At 36.4% G+C, this 13,142-nt stretch overlaps 1 protein-coding gene across 2 annotated transcripts in view; it reads right to left on the reverse strand.

The window, feature by feature from the left end:
• The window catches only part of LOC109055366 (adenylate kinase isoenzyme 5-like), a 108,855-nt gene that overhangs the window by 7,307 nt on the left and 88,406 nt on the right, over positions 1 to 13,142 (reverse strand). For both annotated transcript variants that reach the window (XM_042717943.1, XM_042717942.1), the window contains exons 9-11: positions 5,573 to 5,615; positions 4,300 to 4,344; positions 326 to 489 (exon numbers count right to left, since the gene is read on the reverse strand). In XM_042717943.1, the coding sequence (XP_042573877.1) occupies positions 326 to 489; positions 4,300 to 4,344; positions 5,573 to 5,615 (252 nt within the window). The remainder of the gene's footprint in view (positions 1 to 325; positions 490 to 4,299; positions 4,345 to 5,572; positions 5,616 to 13,142) is intronic.

The raw sequence follows: 13,142 nt of genomic DNA on the forward strand, positions 1-13,142 counted from the left end.
AAAAACTGTCATGTCATTTTGCTAAATGATTTTTTTTTTTAAAGGAAGACCTCACATGTCCCAGCAAAAAAATGTGTCAATCCAGGAAAGAAAACTGTAAGTGCAAATTAATTTACATAGCCTATCTAATAATTTACACAGCCTTTTTTCTACACATCCAGCCCTTTAAAGGTTAAACTATTACATAACACTTCTCAGCAAAATGTTACTGAGAAGTGTTATGAAATACTGTGTCTTCCTGTGTTTGTTTCACATGCGTCAAATTCAGTGAAGGTGAAGCTGATCGTTGTAATTTTCTGTAATGGACTTTAACAAGATTGTGCACCTCAGGAAGCTGCTCTCCTCTTTCCAAAAGGTCTCGGAGAAATTGTCCTCTCTCACTGTGAGACTGCAACTCGCTGCACAGGATGTCCCCAGGACATAGGCGCTTCAAACTGTACCGCTCCTCTATCTTCTCCGATTGTAGAGCTTTCCCCGATCCCGGCCCACCTAGTCAGAATGAGAAAGTTGAGAATAAATCTATAATGAAAAACTGCAAATAAAATGGATGAGAAAGATTGTTCTAAATAGTGGGGAACAAGGGCCAGATCCTCAGTAATTGACTGTCTTGGGAGATGAGGGATGGATAATCAGCAGATATCTGAGGTCTGTACCTCACACTATGCACTGGCCCACCCCGACCTTGCCATCTGACTGAAGTCCCAGAGGCTTTCATTAAGATTCTGCACATAGCTCAGGGCAGCCCTTATCTATCCAAACAGTCCACAGGCGGACTTCCCCAGTGTTAACGTCTCCTACACAACCAACAGTTGTTGTCTATATATATAAGGCATATTTGAAACTGGTAAGAATGCTTCTGAAAAATCCTAGCATCAAAGGAAAAAGCAAAGGGGTGAGTGGAAACAGTGAGTGGAAGGACACTTTGTTGATAGCTTGGACTTTATTTACTAGATAGCCCCACCTACTGATAAATCTTATTGGTTCAAAATCAATGCTTTATAGTAATATTGCTATCTGATTGGATGTTACAGTTGTTGCTATTTTCACTTTTAGTGTGGGGTGACAAATGACTTCAAAGGCCAGTATCGCTGTGTTTTTCTCCATTGTCTAGGGATAAAATAAATATATTAAGCCATTCATCGTTATATTTAAAAGCCATTTTTTAAATCATTTAAAGTGCCACTATTATGGGTAATGAAATGTTCATATTTTGGTTTTGGGAGTCCCCAATGACAGGTTAACATGCATGCAAGGTCAAAAAACACTTTCACTGTCTTATAATATGCATTTATTTTTACCTTACTTTCTCAACGACTCCCAAACAATTCGCTGAACGATTCATTTTTCCAAACCCCTCCTTTGCGTGACGCTAATTGGCGGTGATTGGTCTGATTGGTCTCATTTCAATTGCATCTTGCCTGTAACACCCGATAAAGCAGCGTTTGTGAGCACAGTGCTGCTTTGCCTACAGTGTTACCGGGGAAACTGCTACTTTTACCACTCCTAAAGCAGCACCTAGTGGCAAACAATGAATTTGCATTTTCATTCAGATCAAAGCGAAAAGACCAACAAGTGGGCGGGCAATATGCTAATGTTTAAAGTTGACATCAACATGAAACGGCTTGGGATCTGTTTAAAAAACGACTTGTTTCAATGATTCAGGGTCAACTCTTTTGAGAGACAATAACTTTATACACGGTGCACTTTCAGTTTTAAAAATTTGCAGGATGTTTTCAATCACTTAGAGCTGCTTTACACACTGCATGAAAGGTAATTTTCAAAAATCCATAATGGGGCACTTTAATAGGCCTTACACTCTTTTAATTTATCTCATGTTTCCGTTCAATTTTTTTTTAGAGTTGGTAAAAGATTTTTTTTTTATGAGTTTAAAAGAAGCATCTTATGCTCACCAAGACTGCATTTATTTGATCATACAGTAAGACACTAATATTGTGAAATATTATCAAAATTATATATATTTTTTGAATATATATTTAAAATGTAATTTATTATTGTTACAACAAGGCTGAATTTTTAGCATCGTTACTCCAGTCTTCAGTGTCATGTGATCTTTCAGAAACCATTCTTATATGCTGATTTGGTGCTCAAGGAACATTTCTTATGCTTAACAATACTGAAAATAGTTGTGATGCTTATCTTTGTACAAAGTGTTACTTTTTTAGGAATAATAACTTTCTATGATGAATAGAAAGTTACATGAAAAGAAAATCTTGTGTAACATTACAAATATCTTCACTGTCACTTTTTAATTACTTTAATGCATCCTTACTGAAGCAAAGTATTAATTTCTTACACCAAAAAAAAAAAAAAAAAAAAACGTACTGGCCTACTGACCCCTACTGATTGATTTATTTAATGTTATAAATGTTATATTTCATCTGCAACAACATCGTATTGGATATGTTTGGTCATTAACCTTTAAATGCATCATTATGCAAACATATGCTCTCTGACCCTTCTGCCCTTTCGGATCCTTACACAATCAAGGTCCAGAAACGTAGCAAGGACATCGGTAAAATAATCCATGTGACATCACGGGTTCAAGTGCAACTTTATGAAGCTACGAGAATAGTTTTTGTGCAAAAAAAACAACAACAAAAAAACTTTATTCAACAATTCTCTGTGTCACCCAGGTGCAATTTTGGAGAGTATCCACTAAACGTAAACAGCTTATACTGTTCTGTGTGAGCTGCGTCACGTGGCTACATATCTGTGTGGCTATTTTTTCATGCACAAAAAGTATTCTTATAGCTTCGTAAAATTGCGGTTGAACCCCTGATGTCACATGGATTGTTTTACTGAACTCCTTGCTATGTTTCTGGACCTTGATTGTGTAAGGATCCTTGATGTCTATGAAGGGTCAAAGAGCTCTCAGATTCCATCAAAAATATCTTAATTTGTGTTCTGAAGATGAATGGAGGTCTTACGGGTTTGGAACAACATGAGAGTGAGTAATTAATTGCAGAATTTTCATTTTTGGGTGAACTATCCCTTTAATCTTGTTTTACTTGGGTTTACTTCATATAATTTTTTTTTTTTTTTTTTTTTTGATGCAATTGGATCTTGCCTTTTTGCTCTTTCTAAAACAGCCACCATTACAAGAACATAGTGGCAACCGTAGCTTTCGTAGACTGTCCTCGGCACACAGATATAGCATAACCATTCAGCACTAGGTAAAAATGATGGTGCACTGTGTTAATTATTTTTTAAATATCTTGTTAAACAGTCCATATTAAATCAAATATATTAACATTGTTTTTACCATATTGTTTTAATATATTGTTTCTTCTAAACAGCACTGAGATACAATGGAGAACAAATAGAGACATTTGTTCAGGTGTTCTGCCTCTCAGATTTCAAAATGAATGGTAAAATTAATTTTGATCTTTACAGATCACAATGCATTCTTTAAAATATTCACACAGCAATCCAACCCAGTCGCTGTTTGTTTCTCAATCCTTCACATGTGAACACTTCAATCAGGCTTGGATTTATCTTATTCTTCATGCCCCTCCATTGTGGACATTGTTTTATATGCCTATGAGCTCTAAACCAGAAAATTGTGCTTTTACCCTGTTTAGCTACTCTTAAGCTCTCTTTTCTATTCTAGAAATCAGGGTGTAAAAAAAAAAATATTCAAAGGCGTTCCGAGTCTTGCTATTAGGTCTTATCTAATTCTTCTCCTTGACAAGTACTACAGTGAAGATACAGCTCTGATAAATCTTTCAGGAAGTCTTTAACGTGTCAGTTAGGGTGGTCAAGTGCACTTGAGAGTATAATTCACTCAAGCTATCAATCTCAGATCCATCCAGCTGACTATCGACAGCCATATCCAAACCAAAATTACAAGCCTAACTGTTATACCAAACTGCTTGAGAGACAGAGGACAGGAACAAAGACCATATCCACCAGGTTCCTTTCAACGGACCACCAAATTGATTCCTTTACGTCTCTTTTCACCACAAAGAGATGTACAGCTTGGCTTTTCGTTCACTTCGCTACATCCCAGTTGGCTAGAGTTTTTGAACAAACATGAGGGAAGGAAAGCCCCTAGCACACAAAGACTCCTACCATCTTGACCGTCTGCGTGCTATTATGTCTGATATAGTTTCAATGCTGCGATGTACGTACTTTGCATCACAACACTGCTTCCTGACCTGTTCTTCTGGGGGAAATGTAGGAACAATAAACATTGCTTTGCGTGTTTGTCTATAATGAAAACAATGTGCAATGAAATTATAGTTTAATGTGATAATGCTGTTTTGCCAGCTAACATACCAATCACAAAGATGACCTTTGATTTCTTGGTCTCCACAGGAAAACCTGGTGGCATATTGAAAAAGAAATTACAATCAGATAATCAACTTTAGCATGTCAAAATATAGCTTTGTAATACTGTGCGGTACAATTAATGGTGGAAAATAATGACAATAATGGAACAAATAAAATGCAGGGTTACTAATAACAAATAAATTAAAATAAAATACATCCTTTGTTCGTTTTTATCAGTAGCGAGAGAAATTATCATGACAGTCAGTGGTTATGCATCAGAATGGTTACACCCAGCTTTGAGTTTGATACTTTTAATCGTTTACTGACTGTTGACAGAAAGATTTAGTGTAATGTTGTGTCACTAAAAATTTGAAATCTTAAAAGTCACAAAATTGCTAAAGTTTTGTGCAAACTATCTTATATTTTGAAATTTTAAATTCATCTTTTACTGGAAAATTCAAACACTTTCAGTGTTTTTTTCAGCCTGAATTTTGCCACTAAGACCCAAATATACTGGAATTAATCTCAAATTCCACAAACAAACAGTAAGATTGTATTTTAAAGGTGATTTCACATAAAATAGTTACTAATGTGTAAGTTTCATGGATAAAATCTTCAGTAACATCTTTTTTCCCCACAAAACCAAGAATGTAAATCTGGAGTCTGTAACTTGATGTCTGGTTAAAAATGATCCAGAATATTTGACCAAATATATAACCAGCCAGTGTTCAAAACTATTACATTACTTTAGCCTGATTCACAATGGTATGATTGCAATAATGTTTTCTAATTTGAGTGGTACTGGTAGGAATTTGCTGGAATTTCGAAATCCCGGCTAGTACGCAACATCACATGTGAAAATTCTTATTTGGTTCATATAGTCCAAGACGTAAGCTAGAATATGTGATTTCTAAGTACAGTATCCACAGTGGTGTGATGACTGACAGCCATACATACACCTCAAAACATTAGATTCATCCACGCTGGAGCTGTGCCTGTACACAACCCACGTAATAAAGAGAATTGCGCAAATAACTGCAATTGCAGGTTTTCAAACAGAGATTGGACAAAGAGGCAAAACTTAAGCTGAACTGAACTGAAGCTTAATTTTGGTGAGACTATTTATATTTTCTTAATTGTGTATTTCCCAGTTTTTCAGAACTGCATCATTATTAAACTGCATCAACGAGCATATATTTATTCTATCAACAGTATAATAATAAATAAGCCCACACACAAATACAGTACACAAAGATAAGTTGAGTGATACTGTGCTCACTTTCTCCAATCGCTTCTGCATATCCAGCCACCTCTTCATCAGTCTGCCATAGAGAAAAACACATAAGAAAAGGAATTAAATTACTTTTAAAAAGATCACAGATCTGTACAAGACAACAATTCTATGATCAAATGCCCATCCATAGATCCTCTAAATAATGGGCCATCCAAACAGCATAGGAACTGCACAATCTGACCTGCAATGTGTTTACGCATTTAATCTGATCTGAGATTGCTTATTTTTAATTTAAATATTCAATAAAGTTGGAATTTATTTTTCAAAAGTGGTTGAACTCACAAATGTCTGTATCTATACTTAGATTTTATGTAATCTCGTCATGAAATACATGATTTTCTTCAATCATTTTTGCAAACTCTATTTGCCATTACAGAAGTCCTCTCCTGGAATACTTGATGAGGTTGGAGAACACCTGGAAAGAGACCAGAGACCACTGATACAGAATCTCTCCAGGTCCTTTACATTCTGAAGTCCTTGTTGTTACATGTCCTCTTCAGTTCACCCCACTCATTTTCTATTCACGTCAGAGGACCAGGATGGCCATGGCAGAAGTTTCATTTTGTGCTCAGTGACCCATTTTTGTGTTGATTCTGATGTTTGTTTTGAATCTTTATACTGATGAAGATCCAACCACGGCCCGTTATAAGATTTCTAGCAGAGGCAATCAGGTTTTTTTTTATTTGTTGGTATTTAACAGAATCCATGTATCTGAATAAGATATCCAGCACCTCCAGCAGAAAAAAAGGCCTTCATCATTAAAGATGCAGCATTATATTTAACTGTGGACATGAAGGCCTTCATCATTAAAGATGCAGCATTATATTTAACTGTGGACATGGGGTACTTATACCTATGGATCACTTTAATTATTTTTCTTGAATCTGTCCAACAACTTGTGACATATATGTTCTGAGTCATTTTGAGGTTTTTTCGGCCCCAGTCTCAGTATCTGGAATTCTACCAGCTGTGATCCCTGGAGTGTTTTTTTTCAAATCAGGCAGATTTCTAACATTTTTTTTGATAAACCCTCCCAAACAACCCTTGTCGATATAGGTGGGAATTTTTAATACTTTTTATCCTTTTTCTTACAGCTACTTTCTATATTGATTTTCTTACAGCTTTTTTATATTTTGTGAAGTTCAACAATCTTTTGCTGCACATCCGAACTACATTCTTTAGTTTTACTCATTGTTTTTTTTTTGTGAGTATATATACACACCTCGAATCTCTGGCTGAGTCAGCAGCAAAAACTTATGTTGAAAGGGACTGAAACAAGGTTGTAATTATTTTTTACTTTCAACAACCCATTTTAAGATGCAACAAACAAATGTACTGAGCAGTGTTATCATGGGAAATCCCCTTAATGAGTGATGAAAGGATAGTATGACAAAGATATTGCTTTCCTCCATTCCTTCAAATGAATGTTTTATAGTGAATATAAGATTAAGCTGAAGAATGCTGTATTAGATGCAGGTAATCACACTTGTTTAGTCTATCTCTCTCTCACAATACTCTACATAATACAGTCAGCTTTCAATAAAGGAACTCAACATTCCTTTGCTACTAGTTCTAAAGTGATGTTTTCAAATTAGTAACGGAGGCTTGGGCTCAGCTGTTATACTGTTTACCTGAGATTTGAATCTGGGGAAGAACGAAGTAGTTCCACATGCAAAGGGGTTTTGTGTTTGTTTCTTATTTGTTTCCTAATTTATTAACTTTGTGGTTGCTTCTTATTTATTTCTTAATAAACAAACTTAATAAACGCTTAATAAACAAACTCCAGCTGGTCCAAAATGCAGGAACTTACTAGAACCAGGAAGCATGATCATATTAGCCCGGTTCTGTCAACACTGCACTGGATCTCTATTAAACATTGTATATATTTTAAAATCTTGCTTATTACTTATAAAGCCCTGAATGGTTTAGCACCTCAGTATTTGAACGAGCTCTTATTGCATTATAGTCCTCAACGTCTGCTGCATTCTCAAAACTCTGGGAATTTGATAATACCTAGAATTTCAAAATCAACTGTGGGCACCAGAACCTTTTCCTATTTAGCGCCAAAACACTGGAATAACCTACCTAACACTTTTCGGGAGGCAGACACACTCTGTCAGTTTAAATCTAGATTAAAGACCCATCTCTTTAGCCTGGCTTACACATAACACACTAACACATTTCTAATATTTAAATCCATTGAAGGATTTTTAGGCTGCATTAATTAGGACAACCGGAACTGGGAACACTTCCAGTAACACACGATGTACTTGCTACATCGTTAGAAGAATGGCATCTATGCTAATATTAGTCTGTTTCTTTCTTATTCTGAGGTCACCATAGCCATCAGATCCAGTCTGTATGCAGATCCGATGGTCACTGCTGTCACCTGGTATCCAGCCCAGATGGTGGATCAGCACCTAAAGAGGACCTCAACAGCCCTGAATATCAGCAGAGACCAGGACTACTAGATGAGCCCCAGAGACAGATCCCCCGTGAAGACCTTTGTCTCCTAGATGGCCACCGGAAACAGTTGAGTCCTCTGCACAATGTGACTTTGCTGCAGCCTGGAATTGAACTGCTGGTTTCGACTGGCCAGAGGAGAACTGGTCCCCCGACTGAGCCTGGTTTCTCCCAAGTTTTTTTTTTCATTCTGTCACCGATGGAGCTTTGGTTCCTTGCCGCTGTCGCCTCTGGCTTGCTTAGTTGGGGACACTTAATATCCAGCAATATTGTCGACTTGATTGCACAGATACTATTTAAACTGACCTGAGCTGGATGATGACATCACTGAATCCAATGATAAACTGCTTTTGAAAATTGAGTGTTTACTATTGTCATTTTGCATTATTGACACACTATTTTCCTATTTAATAATGTAAAGTGCTTTGACAATCTGTATTGTTAAAAGCAATATATAAATAAAGGTGACTTGACTTGACTATTTAAATTATTGTGCCATTGAACTGTTGCATAAACACAATTTTGCACTTGTTAGCCATGCAATATTACTCTGTATCAGCACAAAGCCCTGCTCATATAGAGCCATATCACAGTGTCTTAAAAACCCTTTTGTATGTGGAATTACATTTTTCCATCACATTCAAATCTTCCTTCCGCCTTCCGTCATTTTAGAAAAAAATTAACCCTGTTTTTAGAATTTTTAACATTGTTTTTGCATTGTGTCATTTTCGAAATGAAGCCAATGATGCAATGCATTTTTATTATTAAATTCAGCACAAAGTAAACAAATACTACAATGCTGTATAGTTACGGTTGTGCATAACAAATATACTTAATTTAAATATGATACTATAACATTTTTTCCTGAATTTAAGTAACAAATTCCTTTTGAGTATTTTCTTGAGAACTGAAGGACCATTAAAAGCATTTAATTATTGTGAGAGCAATGTTGCAATGCACTAGTTTAATGGTCCTGAAAATTGACTCCATGCTTTTTGTTTTGCTTTTTATTTTTTACAAATGTATTTTTCGTTAGATTTTAGAGCGAAAATATGACACTTCTAGACAGTCATTTTATCCGAGTTTCACTGGGCTAATTAAAACAAAAGCTGTGAGGTTCTTCATGTTTGAACATAAACACACCACAGAAAACTGGGAACATGACAGTTTGTGTGGTGATTACTGTGATTAAAAGAGATCTGGGCTGTTTAACAGAAAAACCTTAGGCGGTAACTTGCCACTTTTTGCAGCATTAGAGAAGATGAGATGAAAAAAGAGAACGTGTGGGAGGAGTGCAGGGTGCCACTGATGAGCATGTTTGTGATGTGGGCAGGCCAGCCGGTCTGATGACTCACTTGCAGAAAGAGAGAGAGAAGTGATACACAGACCCACATGCCTGCAAACAAGCTCTAACTTGGATTACTTAGGCCACAAAGCCTAGCCATACACACTTAGTATGACCACACCAATACTTCCAGTAGTGCTTGATAAATATAGGTTTTTATAGGATTCTTAAATTTTTATATTTGGATCCCTCAGTCTTTAATATTTGAATATGGTCTACATGCAAATACATCAAAATAGAGCTTTTTAATGTTGGTTTCTTTTCAGGAATCATCTTTTATATTGCTTAAAGCATGACTCTAACAATATTTCAAGAAGACTGTGCTTAAAACAAGAAAGATAACTTTAACTTGTTTCAAAACAAGTTTTTGCCAAGTTTATTCCATATACTATTCAAAGGCAGGCTTTAAGATCTTTTAGATCCTACCTGTCTGATTGCTACCAATTTGTTTATTTAAACGGGGAGTTATCTCAGTTATCACCAGTAAGGTATGGAGTGGCACAAGGATATGTCCTTGGTCCTCTGCTATTTTTAATATACATGTTGCCCCTTAGCAATATTATTAGAAAATACAGGATTAGTTTCCACTGTTATGCTGATGATACTCAACTATATACCTCAACAAGACCAGACGAAACTTCTAAATTATCTAAGCTAACAGAGTGTATTAAAAATGTAAAAGATTGGATGACCAATAATTTTCTCCTATTAAATTTGGGTAAGACAGAGGTATTACTATTGGACCAAAAAACAGTATACAGAATCTCTTGGATTGCAGTTTGCAACTAGACGGATGTAGTGTTTCTTCCTCTATAGTAAAAAATCTTGTCTTTTGAAAATCATATTTCCCATGTTACAAAAATAGCGTTCTTCCATCTTAAAAACATGTTACCTGTTTCTGATGCAGAAAAGCTAGTTCATGCAATGCATTCGTGACCCCTAGACTGGACTATTGTAATGCACTGCTAGGTGGTTGTCCTGCATCCTCAATAAACAAGCTACGGATAGTCCAAAATGCAGTGGCTAGAGTCCTAACCAGGTCATGAAAATATGATCATATTACCCCAATTTTTCAGCCTCTGCACTGGCTAACTATTAAGTTCCGTATCAGTTACAAAATATTATTACTTACTTATAAGGCCCTTAATGGTTTAGCTCCTGTGTACCTAACAAGTCTTCTACCACGCTACAATCCATCACGCTACCTAAGGTCTCAAAACTCTGAACTTTTGGTAGTACCTAGGATAGCAAAGTCCACTAAAGGAGGTAGGAGCTTTGTCGCATTTGGCTCCCAAACTCTGGAATAGCCTTCCTGATAATGCTCGGGGTTCAGACACAGTCTCTCTGTTTAAATCTAGATTAAAGACAAATATCTTTTGCCAAGCATTCAAATAATGCATCTCATAATCTTGTACTGCAGTTATATTTTGTCAAATGCACATTATTCTTTAGCTTGGGTTAAACAAATCGATTTTGCTTGGTTGGAACAGCAGCTATGCTAATTATGTCTCTATTTGTTTCTCTGTTTCTTCCACAGGATTGACATCACGTGATAACTAGGATTTACACAAGCTTCAGTCTGAAAACAGAACACCTGAAAAAAGATGATGCCAACCCCTCAGAGGACCTCAGATGATGCCAACTCTGAAACAACTTAAACAAATTTTGCTATAAGTTTGATTGCAACATACAATAATTGTTGTTAATAGTGTTCATCGTCTGTTTGATTATGTCTTTAATTGATTTTTCTGTAAATTTCTGCCATATGTACATTAACTGACAGTCACCACTGATAAGCTACTACTAAATATATTGTAGAAACGTAGGCCTCATTTACACTGCCAGGTAAATGTGACCCAATTCCGATTTTTTGCTCATATGTGACACAGATCAGATCTGTTCTATGACAGTGTAATGAGGAAAAAAACGCATGCATTTCGATATTTTGAGATCGATTTCAGGCCTCATTCATATGTGGAAATAAATCGGATATAAATCAGATATGTGCCAATGCGACTGTCGTGTAAACAGGCAGATCGGATTTTCTGAGGCATTGTGTTCTGTATGTCATTAAAACTGTGACAATTTGGTACTTCTTCGCAGTTTAATCACGTCATATGTGACCAGTGCAGGCAAAATGAGTGTAAATTCGCATGGGCTGTTTTGAGCTACAGGCAAAAAAAGGGAAAAATGCTCCAAGTAGTAATTAAACATCTAAAATTATCTTTATTTGTAGATTTTCTGAGAGGATTAACGTTACAGTAGCTACCTTTTCTCCGCTCGCGCTAACTGTCATCCAAAGTGCGTGCATATAGCGGCACTTCTGACGGCGAGCGATCCCGATAAATAGCCTACACACATCTACAGAATTACAGTATTTCAGAATTCACGCAGACATCATCTGCTCTGTCTTCAGTGAACACTTAGGGAACTGTTGGGGGAAAACATCTGATGTGTAACATTATATCAGATCCGTGCATTACAGTATAGGACGTCTGCATCATTATCATAATGTTACTCTAACAACAATAGAAAAGAGGGAATCACTCGCTGCACTTCATTGAACTGCTTTTGTAGTTTGAATAAAAAATTTATTTGTAAAGAGCACACTTAAGTTATTTTTACGTTTGATTATTTGTTTTTCGTACATGAATGCTTTAGTTTAGATATAAAATGATAAAGGTAATGCATTATTTATTTATTTCTAGGCTATTTGTTCTACTGTTTTTCTTTTCCTCACATAATGACTTAAAATGGGTGTGACTCAGTCGTTTTTTTGTCCGATTCCAACAAATCATAAATAATTTTGAAGGTCTTTTAATGGAGAATGTCTTTTTTTTATTGCTCATTGTGTCACAGTATTCTCATGAAGAAGCACATGTGGAGGCGGTAAATGACAACAACGCATGCTCGATGTTTCAGGTGGTATAGCAAGTGTAAACACATGAATCGGATATGGGTCACAATTGAAAGAACGTGTAATCGGACAGCCAAAAAAATTTGGATATAGGCAACAAATCAGAATTGGGCATCAAGACCTGCAGTGTAAACGAGGCCTTAATTTTCTGTAAAGTTGCTTTGCAGCGATTTGTATCATGAAAAGCGCTATGGTATGGCCATAGTATATAAAAAATATGGCACTACTATGGTGCATGTTCCAACGTTCAACGTTCACGTTTTAGCTCTCACTCCTTTACTTGGTTTCTCTCTCTGACCATGAAGGACGTTTTCTAATGAATATCAGTCTGCCTCTCATTCATTAGCTGTGCAGATTGAACAGCCGCGAAGGTTGGCCTGATGTGCTGTGGACGTTTGCTTTGTGTGTGTGTGTATGTATGTGTGTGTGTGTGTGTGTGTGTGTGTGTGTGTGTGTGTGTGTGTGTGTGTGTGTGTGTGTGTGTGTGTGTGTGTGTGTGTGTGTGTGAAGTAGCCGTGGGCGCTGCAGGAAGTGTTAGAAGCATGATTTCAGCAGACACCCCTGTCTCATAACGCAGCACAGGCTGCTGGATGAGACACTTGTCCTCTTGTGCTGCATCTCATCTACATTGCCTTCTGATACTGCTGGTAAAAATATCATTGTTTTAAATGAGCAAAAACAAACCCATAAAAAATCTACTTTGAGGGGACTATAGTAAAATGACGGTAACAGATACCATATGCCTTAATATATAGTATGCTACTGAATGAATACTGCATTAAATATACTATGGAATATAATAACTTATACTATAGCATTTTTATGGTACT

This window comes from Cyprinus carpio, chromosome B2 (genome assembly GCF_018340385.1).
Source record: "Cyprinus carpio isolate SPL01 chromosome B2, ASM1834038v1, whole genome shotgun sequence".
NCBI lineage: Eukaryota > Metazoa > Chordata > Actinopteri > Cypriniformes > Cyprinidae > Cyprinus > Cyprinus carpio.